The sequence below is a fragment of the Citrus clementina genome, unplaced genomic scaffold (genome assembly GCF_000493195.1).
Source record: "Citrus clementina cultivar Clemenules unplaced genomic scaffold, Citrus_clementina_v1.0 scaffold_8, whole genome shotgun sequence".
In the NCBI taxonomy this organism is placed as follows: domain Eukaryota; kingdom Viridiplantae; phylum Streptophyta; class Magnoliopsida; order Sapindales; family Rutaceae; genus Citrus; species Citrus x clementina.
The window spans coordinates 13333050-13355502 of NW_006262022.1; the positions used below are offsets into that span (position 1 = coordinate 13333050).

Genomic DNA, 22453 nt, shown 5'->3' on the forward strand with positions numbered 1-22453 from the left:
AAAGTAAAATTTTTTAATGAAAAATAAATATAAAATATCATGATTTTACAAATATCTTGAAATTAAATTTTTTTAATATATTTTTTTAGCATTGGCTTTTTAAAATTAATTTAAGTCCTAGTTTAAATAAATATTCTAATTTTTTTATGTTTATAATTTATTAAATGGATAAATAAATATCATGATTTTATAAATGATAAATAAAAAATTTTACGACATTAATATTTCATTTAGAAAATCATAACTTCGTTAATAATTAATAGAGATATGTTTCGTTTGTGAATGAAATATTTTTCATATTTATGCACAAAAAAATAAAATTATGAACAAAATATTTTTATGATAAATTAAAAATTACATTTTTATTCAATGGAGTTTATGTGCAATTATAATATTAGTAGTTCAAATAAAATTAGATGTAATTGTTATTCTAAGATTATAATTTTATTTTTATTAATCATTACTATGATCTATGAAATTATTATTATTATTATTATTATGCTGCTGGTGGGTTTAAAAAAATACATCAGATACATAGATTTTTTTAGACACGCTGAACATGTAAACTTAAAATATAAAAAAAAAAGTTGGTAGCCTTTTTTTTAGCATGGTCCATCAAGTGTCATGCCGCCCACTGGCCATCATTAGTATTTCTATATTTAATTTTTTAGCTTCATAAAAATTGAGTCGAAACTAAAAAACTGAACCGACCCGGAGTTTTTTTAGTAGGCTCGGCTTTGCCCACCCCTACAGTCATACCTGCGCTGCGCTGGCATGGTATTTGCGGTGCGTTATATATATAGTATAATATATAGGGAAAGCAGAGTAGGAGCCGAGAAGCATAGCAAATTTGGTTAGTTTGCCTAGAAGACGTGAAGAAAATGAGCCATCCGTATGTGCCCAGAGATCTGAATCTGGTGGATTACGCGCCCAACTTGCTCTCGCAGTCCACTATACTTGCTGCTTATGGACTTGCCTCTTTGTTCGTCGTCTCCCTTATCAGGGTAATCTCTGGTTTGTCTCTTTTCTCTCTCAAATCTTTTAAATATGCATGAATATTTTATGCTGATGCGTGGTTATATTAATACATTGAATTTTTTACTGCTCTTGATTTACACGTTTATTTTCACTAGCACAATTATAATGAGGTAAAGGGCAGGCCAGTTTTTGAGTAATAGTAATAAGATTATGAGATTTCTTAGTCTTGGATTGGCAGTGGAAAGCAAAACCCTTGATCCCTTGGAAGACGGAACAGAATCGGATAATCCCAGCTTGATTTTGAGTAAATATAGATTTGTCTGGTTTAGAACCCCTCAACAAATTGAAGAGAAAAATGGGTGCTTAAGAGAAAGTTAAAAATATATATATATATATAAGAAACAATGTAGAACCAAGATAACTAGTTTTGAATGGAGTTAAAGATTAGATAAGATGGTAAATCTTCATCACACAATTTGTATATTTTCCACAGCTATAGATCATTTCTAGTCCAAATATAGCTGAGATTAATAGATCAAGTGACCCAAAAGCTCTTCTCCTTGGAATGTTCTATTGATGCTTTACTATAATTTCAATCTTTTCGGAGTTGTTGTTTGGTCTAGTCTTATGGCTGTGGTCGAATTTGTTTAATTTGTCTAGTGTTATTACTTGCTTTGTACTTTAGGTGGCCTGTTCTGCTTTAAGCTATATAATAATCTGACATTCTGAAAAATAGAAATGGAATTCGTTTTAACTTCTTATTTTGTTTACTCATCCTTTCATTATTTCCATTTTTATCAGGGAAGGTACCCAAGATATCAAAGACGGACAGATGGCTCATGTGCTGGTGGGCTTTCACTGGCCTTACTCACATCATTCTAGAGGGTTATTTTGCTTTCTCTCCAGAATTTTACAAGGACAAGTCTGGTTTTTACTTGGCTGAAGTTTGTAAGTTTTCTTCCTTTATGTCAGCTATCACAATTCTTGTCATAAACAGTCGAGGTGACTCAACTTGTAAGGTCCCATACTCATGAACAAAAGTTGGCAGGGAAGGAATATAGCAAAGGTGATTCACGATATGCAGCAAGAGATGCAGGAGTTGTTGCTGTTGAAGGAATTACTGCAGTTTTGGAGGGCCCTGCTAGTCTTCTTTCGGTGTAAGATTTGACTTTTCTGCCTTGAACAATAATTCCATATTTTCCATTTTTCTTGGCTGAAATCATGCCTCTCACATCTTTTAAACTCATTATTGATGGTGCAATTATTTTACTGATATTTGTTAGGTATGCTATAGCTACAGGAAAATCGTACAGCTATATTCTTCAGTTTGCAATTTCCCTTGGGCAGCTTTATGGCACTGCTGTATATTTTATGACTTCTTACTTGGAAGGCGATAACTTTGCTGCTAGTCCATATTACTACAATCTGTACTACATTGGAGCAAATGCCTCCTGGGTTGTGATACCCTCACTGATAGCTATCCGGTGTTGGAAGAAAATTTGTGCAGCACCCCAGCTGCAAGGGCAGAAGAAGAATAAAGTTCGCTGAGGTAGACTTTAGAACATTTCATTCGGAATCTCAGTAGTGTTTCAAATTATGGAACTTCATTGTGCCGTGGATTTGATATTTTGTAACTTAATTTATGCAACTCGATTTGTTATCTTCAAAGAACATTTAAGATTAACTAAGTACTTTTTGTTTTCGTGAGTTTTCCAAATATATTCTTGCACTTCAATTGATTCAATGAAAGCAATCATGTGGTCTTATGCATCAAGTTCATGGATGATAAGTTTCCAAGTTATTTTAAGCTTCAAGCCATATCATCTCAATAAACATATTTTATTTTCTAAGTTAACTTTGATCTCCTAGTAATGAACCCATCATATAGGTCATTTTTTTTTTCATGCAGACACATTTTTAAATCGTGTGGCTTAAGAGAATTAGTTTTTAATACTATTAAACCGCACGGTTTTATAGTTCATTAAAAAATAAACCTATTAAACCCCATGGTTTAAAAGTATGTCCGCATTAAAAAAATAAGGGTGTCTACACCTGAGAATGATCATATATAATCATTCTCAGGTGTGAGCGTCTCTTCTTTTTTCTTTAATGCAGGTATGCTGTTAAGTCATGCGGTTTAATGGAGTTAATTTTCAATATACTATAAAGTCGCGTGATTTAATAACATTAAAAATTGGCGAAGGATTGCATGTATACACACACACATATATATTTGAACTTTGGTAAGTTGATGGCCAATCTTTAAGTTGTACAGTGATGGCTGTTTTATAGAAGCTAACTCGTAGGATGTGTTATATTACTTTTGTCTGGACAAGAGTACTACTATGTGGTGGGACTATCCCAGTATTTGGATTTTAAGTGATGTGGCTCCTTATTTGTAACTGTTACATCATTTAGTTCATGAATAAATATAAATTTGTGTATAAAACAATCATATCTAAGTTTTATTTGCTCTTATTTCTGATGTACCTTTAACATTGTTACTTGTCCACTAAATCCCCGTTAGATGAACGACTTATCCCGGTCTCATTGCTAGATGAAAATGAAGAACCTTCAACGTGATGCCTTGACTTGCCTTTGCCAAGAATTGTAATTTAATGAGAGATGTATGCCTCAGTCTTTTTCAGAGTGTCCCAGATTCCGTGCTTATAATTTCTTACCCCCTACCAAAAAAAAAAAAAGTAAACCTGTGTGGGGACACACAAGCAGTTAGTCTGTTGCGTGCATCATAATTTGTTGACCAGTTCTAGTTTTCTGACTTATTTTTGTGCTTCAACCTTCATTTGCTCCTTGTTTCTAAGAAGCTTCAAGGGCAGAGGGAAACTTCTGTCATATATCTGGAAAAAGGGAGAAAGATTTCGACAGGCTAAGAGTCAGGAACAGAAAATATGGAGTGGAGCACTCTAGAACTGAAAGTTAATTCTTGCAGTGATCTAAAAGCTTTCAATCTTTTCAACAAGCTATCTGTCTATTCCGTTGTGTCCATAATAAATGGTGAGTTAAAGAAGAAAGAACAGCGGCAAACTTGTTTGCAGAGGCAAAAGACTCCGACAGACAGAGAGGGAGGCGGGAATCCCGAATGGAATCATATGATGAAGTTTGATATCAAAGCTTTTGTTGATAATTGCAATCATCTTTTCATTGCCTTCGATTTGTACTCTGAGGGTGTCATTTATGGTTACAGAAGCATTGGTAAGGTCCACGTTCCACTGAAAGACTTGATTGATGAGTTCAATGGAGCTGTACGGTTTGTTAGGTATCAAATTCGGACCGGCCATGGAAAGCCAAATGGGGTCTTAAGTTTTTGTTATAAGCTGAAGGGGATGACGATCAAGAAGGGCGAAATACCTTCTCCGGAAGTTTGCTTATCCCCTGGAATCCATTCTTCTAAGGAGAAAGTTAATTATCCTTGTGTTGAAGTTGATGATCTGTCTTCTCCAGGCATCTGCTATCCTCCACTAGATTATGTTTGTTCACCTTTACCGGGATTTTATTCACCTCCACCAAATTACCAATATGAAGCAACAAAGGGTTATGGCACAACACTGCCACCACTTTCTCCAGTACAAGTGTCATCGCTTACGGTGGCAAGTGGATCGCACTACCATCCATGCCCTTCCCCTTACGTAAAAAGCCCTTGGCCATGGCAGCACGTGCAGTCAACAGGTTATGCTAATGCTCATGATCTGAGTGTTCATCCCGTGTCTGACGGTTCAGAACACTCAAGTTTGTGGACTCCAAGCAGTACTAGATGAATTTTAAGTGAGTTTATATGGTTGAGTGGTGTAGTTGATTTCATATTTAATGGGTTTTAGCATTGTAAGTGGGAACGTTAGAATTCATATTAATTGTGTTGGCGTGTTGTTTCTTATGTATTTGGTTTTAGATTTAATTGCTATTTTTGTGCCCTAAAAGCATGCAATAAATAACAATTACTGGATATGTCTTCTAACATTTAAATATGTGGTCACAGTTTGTTTAATAAATTGTTTATTGAGTGATAATATTTATTTGTAACTTTATTTACAAATACGAATGTAATCATTTAAGGTATTGTTTACTTGCTGGAGTGGGAGTGTGGAGTGTGGATTCCTCCCACTCCAGTGTTTACTTACCTAAAAAATGGGGGGAGTGAGAGTGAAAATCCGTGGGTCTCACTCAATTTTGGAGTGAGGAGTGGGATTCCCACTCCCATGGGGGGAGGTGAGAGTGAGAATCCACTCCCCCCTCTTTACATTTTATCCTTATAATTAAAATTAAAATAAATAAATAATATTTAATAAAATAAATAATATCATATTTATTAAAAATAATAATTATATCATATTTATTTTATTAAATTTAATAAAATAAAAATAAATAAAAATTATATTTAAATTAATAATATTAAAAATTAATTTTAATAAACATTAATTAATTATTTAATTAATAATAATAAATATTTTATTCTAAAAAAATATTAATTTTGTATTATATTATCAATAATAATATTTCATTTCTGTTGCTATTATTAATAATTTTTATTCACGTAATTTAAATTAAAATTAATAAAAAATTATGATTTACATAATTACGAATATTAGTAATTATTATTAATTTATAAATATAATAAAATATTTATTTTATTTTCCAAATATATTTTTTATTAATTTTTTAATTACAAATTATAATTCTGTACATAAGGATAAAATTGTAATTTAAAACAATTTACTCCCAATCCAAGACAAAGTAAACAAATAATTAGGATTCTGATTGATAATCCATACTTTCATTTAGTCTAAGTAAACACCCTACTCCCACTCCCACTCCACACTCCTAATCCAAAGATTCTCACTACTCAGGATTCCCACTCCAATCCAAAAAATAAACACAGCAATAAATAGGGGGTGTTTGGTACCCCTCATTACATGGGATTGCATTGCATTAGCAATGCAACCCCATGTTTGGGGCACCAAACTGCTGCATTAGGGTGCACCCTAATGCAGCACTTGGGCGCATTAGCTAAACCCGACATTTAGTCGGGTTTACCTAATGCGGCAAGTGCCGCAGTAGCTTAGTTTTTATTTTTTTTACTTTGTAATAATAATAGTAAATTAATATAATTTTTAATTTAATATTATATTATATAATATAATTTTTATTTTATATTATAAATTTATTATTTAATAATATTATATTATGTTTTAATTTTTCTTATTTTAAATATATAACTAAATAATGTATTATTTAATTATATTATATTAATTAATATATAAAATTATATTAATTAATCTTTAATAAGTTAATATAACTAGTAATAAATACTTAAATAATATAATATAATATTACATTATTAATTATATTACAATAATTAAATTATTTATTTTTAAATAATTTAATATAACTAATAATAAATATTTAAATATTAATAAATTTGAATAATATTAATTGAAACTTAATAATATAAATAATTACTGGATTATTTAGCTCAATTTATTTTCTTAGTGATTATGTCATAATAATTGTATCACTTTATTATTTTATAATTATCTTGTAATATGTATAAACTTTTATTCTATCATTCTAAGATAATTTCGAACTAATCTTGAAGATTTTAACTATTTATTTATGTTGTTAAATTATTTAGAGATTATTTGATTAAATTATTTACTTCGATCTTTATTTCACAAGTTATATATTTAGAAAATACTGAAAAATACACTTCCAAAAATTTAAGACTATAAGCTTCGGGAGAATTATGACATTTTAATTTTTTTAATAATAACGTTAAATTTCTAAAATTTAAGAATTTTATATTTATTATTTTTAAGTACTAATAAATATTATTTTCTAAATATATAATTTACATTAATCACAAAAAAAGTAATACATTACAATGCAATACCAAATATAATATAATTAAAAATTAATACAATACAATGTAGCGCCAAACATTGTGTAACATTATTATAATACAATGTTAATGCAATACAGTATAATACAATACACCAACATTAAAATAATTCAATACAACATAATACAATATGTTGTACCAAACGCACCCATAGTGAATTAGGGGTAATTATGTAATTGTAGAGGGACGACATTAATCATGGACTTACCTTAATTATGAGCATGAGCAAGGGTAAATTTAATTATTATTGGTCTAAGAACAAGGGTAAAATTAATTAAAAGGATTTTTAATTAATTGGGTTTTTATTTTATTACATGGGTTCTTAGAGTGCAACTTTGGACTTTTAGTAAAATAACTTGGAGTTAACTTAGTATATTTGGCTTATTTTGAGATGTCTGAACCTTGATTATTAAGTTGAAGCAAGTAAATCCATGGGTCTACAATCCCTTTGCTAGCTCAATTCCTAGTCAAACTTCGACTTTAATAAGTTTCTGTATAAAGGAGAGGAAATTAGAATAGAAAATAATAATTTTACGTTTAGATTTTCTCTAAAAAAAGAAAAAAAAAACAATTCTAAGGTTTCGATTTCTTACATGGTAATTATGGTTTTTTACATGCCCACAAGTGTGAGGGAGACAATTGAGGATAGCAGAGCCGACTGAAGACTACAACCATATTTTGTATATCCAAAAATAGTGGTGGAAAAGATTGTAGTTGCCTTCTTTAGATCTTTAACAGTAAATCAACGTATTTCTCTAATCCTATGCATGTATATATAATCAGGAAAAAGTTCCTAGCTTCCACTGATTTTCTAAAATAAAAATAGTTATCTTTTTAAGATCTGATTTACCAAAATTTTGAGATAAAAAAATATGAAATGAACATTTGAATTATGTTATCTTATAGATCTGACTTGAAATCCGATGGAAATCACAATCAAAACCTGTACATCAATTTTGACGCTCAAATCAGTTTAGCTGATTTAAAAATGATAGAAACTAAAGTAAATAATATTGATGAGAGTGCTTTTGTAAAGCACTTCTACAGAAGTTGGACATTTTGTATAAAGTAATACTAGTAAAACAAACTTCTATAAATTATTTTGTACAAATAAGTATGGTAAAATAATTTTAGTTGGATAAATGTAATAAATAGTCACATGATTTATTTTTAATATTTTGTATTTTTATTAATAAATACTTTTATTTTATATTGATTAATTTATTAAAAAAAAAAAGTTTGTGCAACGAAGTTGTAGCGCTAGCATTACCCAAAAAAAATTTACACTAGCTAGCATCCACAATAACAAAAAAATACTAATTAATAATTCAATTGAATGTTTTATAAGATTATTAGTAGTAAAATTTGAACCAACCAATGACGGGGTGATATGTGGACAACAGTGTTTTGGATAGAGATGGGCATCTAAAACCAAAACTGGTCAAACTGATTCAACCCCACCATATTGGCCCAGTTTAGGTCAGTTTGAGTGAAGATCGGTTCGGTCCACGGGTGCATTTTTAACAACCAATCTTTTGTAGGAGAAAATGATGGTGCAGTGCCATTGTTGCACCCAGTCGTTGAATTCATTTGGATAGATGAATTTATTGAGATTCAACAACTGAATATAACAGTGGCACGATACTACCGTTGCACCATAGTCGGACCTCTTTTATCGATTTGGCTTCGGTTTGATAATCCACCGGAAAAAATAAAAGTATTTAAATTTACACATTTCAAGCTACGAAGATAGGATGTCCACTGGCTTACAATAGGCTCTCACACACATAACAATTTCTTGAAAGTATATAATCAAAAACAGAAAACCCCAAAATTATGATATAACTTTAGCCATCCAAATCTGAAAGTTGAAAGTTCTCCCCTTTCTCAACTGAAGAAGCCGCAGTGCCACATCCATTCCTTATCGCCGTCAACCTTGCCACTGTCGTTGTCCTTCCTCTGTAATTACCAAGATGAAGGACACTATGAACAGACCAGTAAACAATAATTGTATTGATAACTTTTAATGAGATACAATGCATTGTGATTTGCCCCAATTATGTAGGAGTAACCGGCCTAGAAACTTTACTGAGATCAAGCAAATAATCCCAAAACTAAAGCACAGTCAATCCCTAAAACCAGCACCCTAAACATTAAGCAAATACAATTTCAGAAGATATCCTGAGACATAACTCTTATTTCTAACTTATTCCTTATATATACAGAAAAGAGACGTTACGATCTCTCTCCTTAGGTGATGTTTGGTTAGGAGGAGAGAATGAATGTGAGGAAAGTAATTTAAATTCTCTTTTTATTTTTATTGTTTGGTTTAACAAAATATATAAGAATTTAATTTCCATTAGAATTTAATATCAATTCTAATGTAGAATTTGAATTCCACACCTAGTAGTGAAGAATTAAAATTCCTCTTATGTTAGAAACTAAAATTTCTAAAATTACCTTTCAACTTTTTAACTTGTTTAATGCCATTAATAATAATTATTTATAATTTTATTTTATTGATTTAATATTATAAATAGACTTCTGCCGGACGTCGTCGGACCTTCGCCGGAAAGTCATCGGACCTTCACCGCCGGCCACTGGACCACCATTTTATTTTATTATATATATATATATATATATATATTATTACTAGTATAAATAGTTTAATTTTTAAGATAAATGATAAATTTATCTAAAGAAAAAAACTATAATTCCTTTCCTTATTAAAATTTATATCAAACCAAACAACAAAATCTAATTTCACTACTCTTCTCCATTCCTTTCTTCTTCATTCCTCTCCATTCCACTCTTTTCCTCTCCTCTCTTTTCTTCAAACCAAACATGGCCTTAAGGTAGCCACGTGCTCAAGCCTGAAACCATCGAAATTGTTGCTGCAGCTTCAACTAAATTTTCCCAAGTGCCATCTTCATGAAAAGAATTGGACCAGTCGACCAGCATTTGAGTAACCGGTCAACAGTTCTGCTTCACCATCCTACGATCTAGCACAGCAACGGGCTCTAGCCTTATCCTCTGTTTATCATCTGTTGGTGATAAATTGGATTGAGTAACAACTGAGTCTTCAACCTTTTTCTTTAGACAAGAAATATGAAAGACGGGGTGGATTTTATTACCAACATGTCTGCTTTTTATATGCGACTTTGCCAATTCCATGTAGAATTTTTTAAGGCCTAGAAAACCATGGAGATAACTTTTGGTTCATTCATGCTGATACAAATGTTTGCTGGAAAGGTTGTAGTGGCCAATAAACCATGTCACCCACCTCAAACGCTCGTTCAGACCTGTGTCTATCGGCTTGTTGATTCATTCTGGTTTGAGATTGGCATAAATTTTCCTTTAATAACCTGATCACAGCATCCCTATCCAGCAACAGTTGTTCCGCAGCAGCCACTCTTGAATCTTGATTCTCCTGGAGTGTGTGCATTAAAGATGGGAGGTGGCCTGCCATAGACAATCTCAAATGGAGTTTAGTGAGTAGAAAAAATGATATGATGTGTTATACCACCGTTTGGCTAGAAGCAGCCATTTAAACCATTCCTTTGGCTTGTCACCTGTCATTCATCTAAGATACTGTTCTAAGCATTTGCTGACTATTTCAATTTGGCCACCTGATTGAGGGTGATAGGTCGAACTCATTTGTGACTTCTCTCCTTGCAAAGTAAACAATTCCTACCAAAAGTTACTTGTAAAAATCGAATCTCGAACTTAGAATTCACTGATCTTAAGCATACAGTTTGTTTGGCTAGCAGGAAAGTGACGGAAAGAAGAAAGAAAAGAAACTGAATCAGAGAACTTTTATTAATCTCGAATTAGTTAATTACATTCACTTTGCAATCAACTTATACTACTAATTAACAGTAATAACAACCTTTATAACAGCTGTCAATTAACTATTGGTTAAGCTAAACTAAACAATAACAATCTAACTAATTTGTCCAGCTTAGCTATCCAGCTCATCAATCCTAGTCAAGTGAATCTCAGCCATTGATCTGCTGCTGTTGATTAAGCATCTCAACACTTGATCACTGACTATAGTATTCAGCATGTTGTGAATACATTCTTCTCCATAAATGAATTGGCCACATCTTTAGCTGTGTAGGGATGGCTTAAAGCCATGAAGTCTGCTAATCCGATCCACCAGCACATAGATGACCTCTGTTTCATGAGATTTCGGTTATCCTTTAATAAAATACACGGTAATATCAGTCCAAACTTGGTCTGAAATAGGCAAAGGTTGAAGTAATCTTCGGGTAGAAATATTTTCTAGTGTGTTTCTCTGGAAAACATGACGAGCAGCCGCATATCGCGTTATATCTTTGCTTAATTTCTTCCAGTAAAAAACTTGCTTAATGCGCCACACTGTCTTCTTGATTCCCGAATGTCCTCCACTTGGCCTATCGTGAGCATCTTGAATGATTAACTATTTAAGAGTTGATTAAAACTAAGCCAAAGACGACCTTTGTATCTTAGTTGTCCATGCTTCCATGAATATTTGGAATTACCTATAAAGTCATTTTGAATGGATTGGATCAGCTCGCGAGCCTTAGAATCAGCTCCCCATTCTTGTTATAATTGTTGCAGCCAATCTGAAGTGGGCATAGAAATTGCCATAACCTGGGCTCTACCTTCAAATTGTCGAGAGAGAATATTAGCAACTTTGTTTTCAGCTTTTTTTTTTTTTTTTTTGGTTACAGATTTCATAATCATAGTCCATGAGCTTTGTTAATCATTTATGTTGCATAGCAGTGGCAATCTTCTGTTTTAATAAATATTTGAGGCTGAAGTTTTCTGTATAGATTTTAAAATGCTTTCCCAAAAGATATGAGCTTCATTTCTGAGCAGCAAAGATAACAACCAACAACACTTTTTCATATATGGACAATCACGAATTCTTTGTTGATAAAGCCCTACTATTGAAAGCGATCGGCCTCCCTTCTTGCATTATTAGTGCCCCAATCCTGCTATCTGAAGCATCACATTCAACAACAGATTCCCTATTGAAGTCTAGTATGGCAGATACCGGAGTACTACAAGCAGCTTCTTTGAGGGTTTCAAATGCATTCCCAGCTTCCTCTGTTATAAATATTGTCTTTCTTCAATAAATTAGTAAGTATTAGAATTATCTTACCACAGTACTTGATGAATCTTCTATAATATCCAGTAAGACCCAAAAATACCCGTAGAGACTTGAGTGAATTTGGCTGTGGCCACTGATGAACAAACGCTGGATCAGTTGCTACTTCCCTACTGGAAATTATGTGGCCCAAATATTCAAGCTGTTGCTGCTCGAAACTGTATTTGAGCCATTTACAAATAACTGGTTGTCTTGTAGTAGCTTTAAAGTTAACTATAACTGCTGTAAATGTTCTTCCCAAGTTTTACTGAAAGCATCATCAAAGAGCACCAATATAAATTTTCCAACATAAGGCTTGAAAACATCATTTATCAAACCTTGGAATGTGGAGAGTGCATTTATTAACCTAAAAGGCATTATTGAGAACTCATAATGACCTTCGTGTGTTCGAAATGCTGTCTTAAGGACATCATCAGGATACACACGAATCTGGTGGTAGCTTGACCTCAAATCTAGCTTAGAATAGCACGTGGCTCCATGGAACATCTAACGATTCATCAATAACAGGGATAGGAAATTTGTCTCTAACAGTCAGTTTATTTAAAGCCCTATAGTTCACACATATTCTCCAAATATCATCTTCCTATCTTGAGTACCATCCTTAAATTCTTGAAATCCCGTAGGATTGGACCCAACTTAGCCAGCCATAGTATCCCTAACACCATGTCACATCCACCCAAAGGCAATAACCTTATATTAGCTTGAAATTCTCTTCCCTGCATATTATATTTATGCTGACGATAAATTACATTGCTCTTAATTTATCTGCTACGACTACCACTAGAGATCCACGTTCATGTATTAAACGACCTGTTCTTGTAGCCATCAATAGATCCAAAAAGTTGTGTGTACTTCCTGAATCAATTAATATGATGATACCCTTCTTTTTCTTGTTACCTTGAACGTTCATGGTTTGGTGAGATGTCGCTCTCGCAAATGCATATGATGAAATTATTGTCTTTTCATCTGCTTCTACATTAGTTTCGATTTCATCTCTATCAATAACCTTTAATTCCTCTCTTTCCAATGAGAAAATATGCCTCGTTTTTACATTTGCGGCCAGGCACATACTTCTCATCACAATAATAACAAACTGTTTTCTTCCTTTTATCTCTGTAGTAGAAATGGGCTTAATAGGTGGAACAGCCCCGTTTGCCATTGGCCTGTTTGCAGAAGCCATGCTTGATTGAGTTCTGGTTGTGGCTCGAGCTTCTTTAATAATAGTCTCCATTGTACTTTCCTACAAAAGTGCTGACCTCATGGTTTGTGCAAGCGTAATTGGCTGAATCAAAACCACTTTATTTTTCATGGACTCTTTTAAGCCACTGATAAAACAGTTTACAAAAAACCTCTCACCTAGTCCCCTAGTCCTTGCCAGTTGCCACTAACACTTCAAATTGCTCATACTATTGCCTCACAATATTGAACTGTCTGAGCATGGTAAGTTGTTCAATACGATTATCAAATTAACCAGGTCCAAAACTCGTAATTATAGCAGCAGAGAATGATTCCCAGTGCAAATTTGTAACACTGATTTCATAGCCTTAAAACCACTCCAAGGCTTTCCTTTCCAAATGGATTGTTACCAAGTTTTCCTGCTCTTCCTCCTTTATATTATTGAATTTGAAAAGTCTTTCACACTTGTAGATCTACCCGCTTGTATTTTTCCTATTGAAGTTTGGGAAGTTCAACCTCAAGAATTTAGTTTGAAAGCACTCACACCTGACTGCTGCTGGCTTGCAAACTCTCCCAACCTATCTGAGGTCTCGTCTGACTCACCCATCTTCGAGACTAATTGTTCGTACTTCAGATTCATGGCTATTACCAACCTAGTTAATTCAGTAAGTGCAATTGCCTGTTTATCATAATTTTCCTTCAGTTGGTGCACTGCCTCCTTCATCTGTTTTGATTATTGTGCTCTAGTTCCCTCGACCATTGCTTCGAGTATATAGGGCCGGAAGCTGCTCCGGTACCAAATGTAATGACCAAGAAGAAGAACACTGGGAATAGAAAATAAACAATGATTATATTAATAACTTTTAATGAGATACAATAGATTGTGATTTCCCCCAATTATATTGGAGTAAGAAGAACACTAGGAATAGAAAATAAACAATGAGAATATTAATAACTTTTAATGAGATACAATAGATTGTGATTTCCCCCAATTATATTGGAGTAAAATTATCCCAAAACTAAAGCAAAGCCAATCCCTACAACTAAGCACCCAAAACATTAAGCATAAACAATTTTGGAAGATATCCTAAGACGGCTCTTATTCCTAACTTGTTCCTTGTATCGAAAAGAGACGCTACATCCTCACAACAGCCATAACTAATTAGCTATTGGTCGTCTCTATGTTTATTTATTTATTTCTGTTTTCTTTACATTTTTTTCCCTTATTCTTAACTTTAAAAACACAAGTCTGTAAACTTGATGATGATGATAATTATAATATAAGCTATGTTTTTCTTCCTTGAAAATTGTTTACTATTTTACAAATTATGGTTTTGTCTTTTCCCGGTATGATTCTCTTTGTGTTTTTCTCTTCCCTCATTTTTATATTAATTTTCAAACCTTTTCTTCTGAGTTTTTAAGCAGTTGAGTGTTGAGGGTTGATAGTTCAAATTGAGCCGACTGAGCAAAAAAAAAGGTTTGGGTCGGGTTGATTTGGAAGTAGTGGCATACCGGTTTTATTTTCTAAAACTCTCAACTCTACTGTTCCGGATCGGCTATGGGTTCAGATGAAACCGACCCAATCCGATCAGTGCTTACCCATGGTTTTGGTTATAAAGTCCTATACAACCCAAAATGGGGATCAAAGGTTGTGGGAATTATGGAAAAAATACAATGAGTGGGTGTGAGCCATATCTAAAAAGTTAGAGATGTCTTATATTTTGTGTCCAAACATTGTTACATGTTCTATAAAGACCATAGCAACAATAACAGCACTGCCACTAGAATTAATACAAGTACGGGACGACCTGATGTAAACCAGTCTAAATCCCTCCAAAATCTCTCCCTAATGATCACACACATTGATATTGAGAGAGCAGACTACATCAGACAAAAGTAAGAGAATTAGTTGGAGTAAGCACAATCAAATCAACCCTGAAAAGGATTTGGTTCAATTTGGAATTTTTTGGTTTTGATTCAGTTCTTGCTCACAAAAAACTGATAAACATGTAAAATGAATATTATTTTATAATGAATAATGCCACGTGGCATGATATAAGAGGGAGTTGTAGGTATATTTATGATGCAACAAAATATAGAATTCTAATATTCCATTGAGTTTTGAGAATATAGGAATAAGGCAGGGGCGAAGCGAGAAAAGATTTTTTAGGTGGGCTAAATTTTTTCTAAATCCAAATATTATCGCACCTAAGAATATAAAACTTAATGAAAAATTCATTAATATATGAGAAAATAAATCAAATCCCAAAAGTAATTCAATTACAATTAAAAACTATTTAGATTGTGTCTTACGATACTTTCAAGAATTAAATTTATATATTATCGAATTTGAATTGATAGTGCTACAATTCTCTTTTATTGTAGATAACTGTACAATCTAATATAAACTTCTTCTCCATCTTATTTCAAAGTTGTGTCTTAATAACCCACTAAACCAGGCCATTTGATTCAGCTCCTGGATTTCTTCTTTTCTTTCATGAAAATAACTATCTCTAAACTATGATCTATCAATAATCAATTTAAAAATTTGATTGCTAGAATTCAATGATTTGACCTAACAATAATTTTATCTTACGCAATAAAATTAGAACAAGAACTAACTAAAGTCTTTACTACCTTACAATTAATAAATATATTGTAAATGATTAAATAAAGAATAAATTTATTATATATTCTTACCAACGAAAGACGAATAACTGAAGAAGAAGCAGAGCATGCCAGCACGAAGAACCCATGAAACAAAGAGAGCAGGTTCTAAAAGAATAAAGTGAACGCTCAATTTTTTTTATTTATTTATATGAATGACAAAGTTGTAAATTAATAGAATGATTAAGTTGTAAATAAAAGAATAGAGTAATGACAATTTTGTAAACTTCGCACAATGATATCGTTGTAAATTTTTCAAAATTTTGGGCGAGCTACATCTCTTCCCAGCCCACAAGTAGCTCCGCCTCTGAAATAAGGAATGGTCTAAATTTATGTTGATTTGAGAGAATGTTGTGAATATATTGGTTAAGGCTTGTTGATTCCGTAAAATGCTGAGAATTAGTTAAACTAAGAAACTCACACAGAGCTTTGAAAATTAAAAATATTATTGAACTTAAATGTGCCTCCAAAGGAGATAAAAGAAGGCTATTTATACTGCTAGTAATTAGCCCAGACCATAAAAAAAAGAAAAACAAAGTCCTAAATTAGTAAGAAGAAAGCTAATTTAAATAGGATAATGATTCCGAATTTGCAACATTCACCCTAGGATGAAGAGAATTTGTCCTCGAATTCAAATTATCATTAACGGCATCTTTTTCATGATCATCTTTGAAAACAATAAATAGGGTTTATCTTCTCGATAATTTCCAAAGGTCTGATTTTCTTAGGTGAAAGCTTATTGTATTCTCCAATTGAGAATTATGTCTTTAGTTATGACAGCCCAAACAAGGTCTCTCACTTGAAGTTCTAAAGCTCAACACTTTTTGTCTGTCCCAATTTGATACCAAAATCAAACCAAACCAAACTATCAGTTCTAGTTCAGTTTTTTATTTTCGTTAAAAACTGAATGGTTTTTTTTTTCGTTAAAAGCTATGAGCTAATGATCTATCCGTATCTTGGTATCTATCTTTTCTTTTTAACTTAGTTTTTCATTAATCACCACTTGTATATGAAAAATGGGTAAATGCATATTTAATTTTATATTTTGACTTAAGTATATGTTTAATTTTTATACTTTAAAAAAAAATTGAAGAAACTCCTACAATTAAATATGTTACATATTTTATTCTTACTTATTCTTTCTTTTTATAATAAATCTTTCAATAATATTCTTAACATTAGTTAATTTTCTATAAAGAAATTGATTATCAAATTAACTAATAAATATCAGTGTTAAAGAGTATTTTTTTATACTTGAGACATAATTTTACTGATAATCACTTATAAATAAATTAATATCATCCAACTTAAAGTAATATTTAATATCCTTACAATCTTACTAATAATTATTTTATAAAAATTAATTCACCAAATTAATCCTAAAAGTAAGATAATAATATAAAATTTTGTGTAAATTTTTATGTTACTTTTAAGGTTAATTTGATAAATTATCATTTTTTATTAATATCCCTAAGAATAATATTGCAATGACATTATTTTAGAAGAAAAGCAAAAGTAATAAAAAATTATCGTTTTTTATTTTTAACATTTTTTTTGTTTGAGGAAGAAAATAAAGATTAATAATGAAGTGCTACGTGTTAATAAAAAATTGTATGATTAAAAATAATTACTAGAGGATACCCAACCTAAACCGAGTACACTTGATAATGAGCTAATACATAGGGTACGCCATGTCAAAGGCAAAATAATTAAAGAAAATACATAAAACGCCAACTGTGTGAAATATCTCCATCTTTCAAAGAGAATATTTGATTTTACATAATCAAATAAGTTTTTGCTGAAAAAGAAGGGACAGCTGGCTGTCACACCTGCGAAAAGCAGAAGACAGCATAGCAAGAACAGTTGTCCTCAACTGCCACACCAAAAACTACCAAAATAGCCTTTGTAGAGGTGTCTTTGACCACCCTCCAGTGTGCATCCTGTGTATGAGAAAGCAAACCACCCCAAATAATGCTCTTCTTGCTCTCCAAGCATGCTCCTATGGCCTAAATATCATGATAAAGGTAAAAGGAAAAAAAAAAAGAGATCTTGGCAATGACAACAAGATCACTATTAGAAACATGCCACCTAGCATGACAGTAAGGGTACTCCAAATATAAAAACACTAAGGCTCTACTTTTCTCATAGACAACAATAAAAGAAAAAAAGCACACACACACTTTCAACTAAGGCTGATTTCTTCATCAACCTCCAGCCTCATTATCAAGAGCTTGCAAGTTCTTGACACCATAAATAGTTTAAGAAGTTGGCTTGAATGTCGAAATGTGGTTGCTAGCTCCACCTCTAACCTCTTTTATTTTTTTACAGGTCTAAGCATCCTTTCAAGCTCTCTCACTCCAGATCTAAACCTCTCACCATAACCATCCTCTTCCTTTCCTCTTGATCTCCATTAGAGTCTAAAACAACCACACACTTTAATTAAGTAAAGTACCCTACATCCCGAAAGTAAATTCATTGTTTTAGTTAGGTTTTGCCTCTTTCTCTTGCACCCAAAATCTACCTAAAATATTTATAATTTTTAAATATAGGGACTAAACAAACACTTAACTTAAAATGTAGGGACTAAATTAGCATTTGCACTGTGAAAAATTAAAGACATATTTGGTATTAAAGTGTTGTAAGTGATTATTGTGTTTGATAGTTAATTTGGGATTTCAGGCTTTTGTGATACATACTGACTACATGAAATTATTATTTTGTTTGGATCTTTTAATCATTTGCTTATCGAATTGAAATAATCGTATCCTGCTCTGAGTTCAATGAAGTTTGGGATATGATAATTTGAATATGTACTTCATAATAGTTTATGGAATTTGAGAACGATAGTTGTTGCCATGTTAAAAAGTTAATGTTTATGGTTTGTTTAGTTCCAAACCCCAGTCATGTCAAATTAAAAAGTATATCTTTTGTAGACTTGTGGAATTAATTTAGAATTTTTTAAAGCTTGTTAGAGTATTTTATTGAAATTACATATTATGTAGATTCTTTGAAATTTTATTGAAATTACATATTTCACATTGAAATTTTATTGACTATGTAAAACAACTTGTTGTTAAAACATATTATGTAGATTCTTTGAGTTCTATCATAAATAATTGAAATTACATTTGATCTAAATTTCAATTTTTTAACATTCCAAAACAATAATTTAATTTTTACGTTTGTTCAAGCAGGACTAAATGAATTAATCGAGCATATCTCAAATTCACGTCTTGTTCAAGACCATAATTTGTCCGAATTGAGTATTCAAGATAATCAATGCTTTGTGAATGTTATTCAAGATTTTAAATCTGATTTAGAGTTATTTACATGATGAACAAACAAGGCGTTATCAAATTATGAAGAAAAATCAAACATAATCTTTGTTTCCTAATATGTTTTAGAAGTAAGATATTTTATTTATTTTTTACAGTAGGATCTTTTATTTCTTTTTTTACTTTATGTTTGAGTGTTAAGAAAAACCTTATTCTATAAGTCAACTATTTAAAACCCATGTAACCCTATTAGAAATTTCATATATGAGTTTATAATAATAGTGAGAGCTTTTCTCTTTTTTCTTTAAAGAACTATCAAAACTTATCAATATTTTATTTTGTGGCATTTTTTCTTGACTTATCACTCACAATCTTTCTATTCTTTCTTGAGTGTGGCATCAACCCTATATTTCGTATGCCATTGGTTCTTATCTTTATAGGTAAAGGGTCAAGATCATGATCTTATAGTTGTTTTTAATCTGAATTTGAGCGATCCTTGGCAAAGGAACCTCATTTAGTTTAGGATCTTATTTATCTTTGTGAGGTGCACATCAATTGGTATCAGAGCTTTAGTCCTAAATCAATTTTGATCTATTTTAAACCTTGGCCCATACTCTATGGGAGAATGTAACCACAACTCACTTATGACCTTAAATAAGTCTTTACAATTGATAAAAATTTATTCTGTAAGCACAGGTATACATAGAGGAAGAATATTTAAAAATTATGCCAAACCATTCATCATCGTCAATTCAAGTCCTTCTCCTTACTCATCATGAATCAAACCTAACTTTTGGAAATTGAATCACAATAAATTATAATGAGTACAAAGCTAAGTAAGCAAACTAGCTTTTCTTATACCCAAATACATATATGCTTACATATAATACAAATGGATGATATGCCATGAACTTTTGAAAAAATCATAAAAAAATTCATTACAATCGCTTTTTGTCACTTTCAAACTTTCACATTTTCTTTCAATAAAATTTATATCATGCATATCACACTTTGTGGTATGCGTGGCACTTTACACTATATGCGGCACTTTGCGGCACATTGACTCTTCAAGAGGTGGCCCCAACACAAACTCTTATAAAACTTAGTATAATAAAAAAATTCATGTATAAATCATAGAAATTACAAATGCAATTAATAAACATGCTTTTTATAAAAGCTTCACATGTTTATGCTTATGTCAAAGAACTTTCACACATATGTATGCTCATGTACATAATCACGCTCAACACATAACAACACATCACATAAACACATGGGCAAAAACATATAAATTCATATATGTCGAACATGTCAAACATAAACATATTGTCTATTGTGATTTATTTAGAAGTCTAGTTTACTTACCTCTTGACATCCACATGTAACAAATGTGTATTGATATCAACAACCTAAAAATCATTAACAAAACTCCCATAAAATATAATCAGGGCCTCATTATAAGTTTTCAAAGTACCCATGAGTTCATAAATACTAAAATATCCTTGAAATCCCAAAATCATAAATTACCAAATTGTCTTCACTGGTCAACGGTAACCAAAAATCAATCGTTGGTGATTTGAAAGTTCTGGATAGGGACTTCAGCTCACTTTGAATCCAACCATGGCGGCGGTGCGCTCCGATGAGTAGTCCAGCACCAGATCGATCTTTAATAGTGGTGAAACTTTAATGGATGATTAACGGTGATTTGGCTACTTTTGTTGGTGGTTACCAGTTAGGTTTTGAGGAGGTTGTTGTGAGGAACAAAATCCAAGTGACGACATGACCGAAACATGCAAAAACATGTCAATTTGAGGCAGTGATGTCACAACTTTCTCGGGCTCAATTAATGACTTTTTGGCCAGCTCTTGAGGTTCTAATCGATGCCTTCCATGGTTGGTGATGTGGTTGGAATTAGAAATAGTGGCCGAGTTTCATTTTTGGGTTGATCTGACCTAACCCGAACTTCAATTCTCTCTATTTGATCTCTGAATTGCTTCTTCTCTCAAATCGGTGCTTAAGCTTTTTATGCCTTGATTTATTTATAACCTTTCACAATTAAGGCTTTGAAAAGATAAAAATATGCTTGCGAAAAATTGGGGAATTACATTTAGTATTCTGCATCCTTTTGTATTTTGTTTCCTATTTTTTTAATTTGTAAACCTATCTTCTTCTTTTCTATAACTTTGCCCTAATCCTTTAAATCATGTTCTTTATCATTCAAATATTAAAAAAAAAATAATATTCTTGTTATTCAATGAGGTTGCTATTCAACGTTTGCCTATTCTTATTTTCTAGAATTCGACTTAAACACAAAAAGAAAAAATAGGGGAGGGGGAGGCAATCCTAATTGCATCAAAATTATGTTATTATTTTTGTTTCTTTCTTTGTTATTTGATTTATTGAGTTTAGTAATTACAAGTAACCTCATTGAATAACAAGAATATGAAGTTATAAGAGGGAAATCTATATTTGATAAACATGAGCATGAGTGCTATCAATCTTGAATGGTTGAGTAGAAACACGGAAATGAGTGCTTACAAGGTTTCTAACTTTGTTTTATAGGTTACTAAATATGTCTCAGGACAAAAATCAGTCTATTTCTGATCATGCTTAGGAAAAAAATAGACTTTAGACTTTTTTTTAAGTCCTTAGAAAAGGAATTTAATGCTCGGAATTGAGGTTTGATGAGGTGAATGAGAGAATAGATAAAGTTGAATCTAATTCACAAAAGGGGCAACCACCTAAAGCTTGTAATGTGCAACACAGAGAGAAATCCATATAGGTATGTTGATGAAGATAATTATAGGGAAAATCCAAGTGAGGAAGATTGTGCTCCTCATAATAAACAATACTAGTGCATTATTTGTCTCTTTAATAATTGTATATCTCAAATAATAGCTAATGAGAGGATAAAATAGAAATCAAGACTAGTAGGAATGAAAAGGTTGATGCCAGGAACTTACCGGTCATTTAGGAGAAAACAGAGTTAAGTTTGCCTTTCAATCATCCAACAAAAGATTATAACCCTTGCCCCCAAATTCAAATAGTCGGCCACTATTTTTTTTTCTCACTTTTTCTACATTTATTAATGATAATCTAAACAAACCTTTTGGACTTTAGGCTTTTGGGCCACCCAAATGAGATGGACCCAGAAAGTCTCCCCCTCTAGATCATATGGGGGCATGACCAAGCTCGCTCTCTGCTTATAGCTTTTTAGGTTCTTCTTAGGTAATGACTTTATCATCCTGTATGACCCTTTTTTTCTTTGTGAATCTTTTCAAAATATAA

General features: G+C 31.9%; 2 protein-coding genes across 2 annotated transcripts; both read left to right on the top strand.

The window, feature by feature from the left end:
* Nucleotides 1-781: 781 nt before the first annotated feature.
* LOC18033723 (probable 3-beta-hydroxysteroid-Delta(8),Delta(7)-isomerase) lies at nt 782-2712 on the top strand. The gene is made up of 4 exons (XM_006423773.2): nt 782-1014; nt 1780-1926; nt 2027-2135; nt 2262-2712. The coding sequence occupies exons 1-4, from the start codon at nt 882-884 to the stop codon at nt 2524-2526; spliced, it is 654 nt and encodes a 217-aa protein (XP_006423836.1). The 5' UTR covers nt 782-881; the 3' UTR covers nt 2527-2712.
* Nucleotides 2713-3856: 1144 nt separating this feature from the next.
* Nucleotides 3857-4854, top strand: LOC18033705 (protein SRC2). Its single transcript, XM_006423776.2, has one exon. It carries the CDS (start codon nt 3888-3890, stop codon nt 4752-4754), a length of 867 nt encoding a protein of 288 aa, XP_006423839.1. The 5' UTR covers nt 3857-3887; the 3' UTR covers nt 4755-4854.
* Nucleotides 4855-22453: the final 17599 nt, after the last annotated feature.

Excerpts from the sequence above, each read along its gene's own strand:
- LOC18033723 (XM_006423773.2), top strand. The coding sequence starts at position 882 with ATGAGCCATCCGTATGTGCCCAGAGATCTGAATCTGGTGGATTACGCG. Across the intron at positions 1,015-1,779 it reads CCTTATCAGGGTAATCTCTG|GGAAGGTACCCAAGATATCA; the intron begins GTTTGTCTCTTT and ends CATTTTTATCAG. Across the intron at positions 2,136-2,261 it reads CCTGCTAGTCTTCTTTCGGT|GTATGCTATAGCTACAGGAA; the intron begins GTAAGATTTGAC and ends GATATTTGTTAG.
- LOC18033705 (XM_006423776.2), top strand. The coding sequence starts at position 3,888 with ATGGAGTGGAGCACTCTAGAACTGAAAGTTAATTCTTGCAGTGATCTA.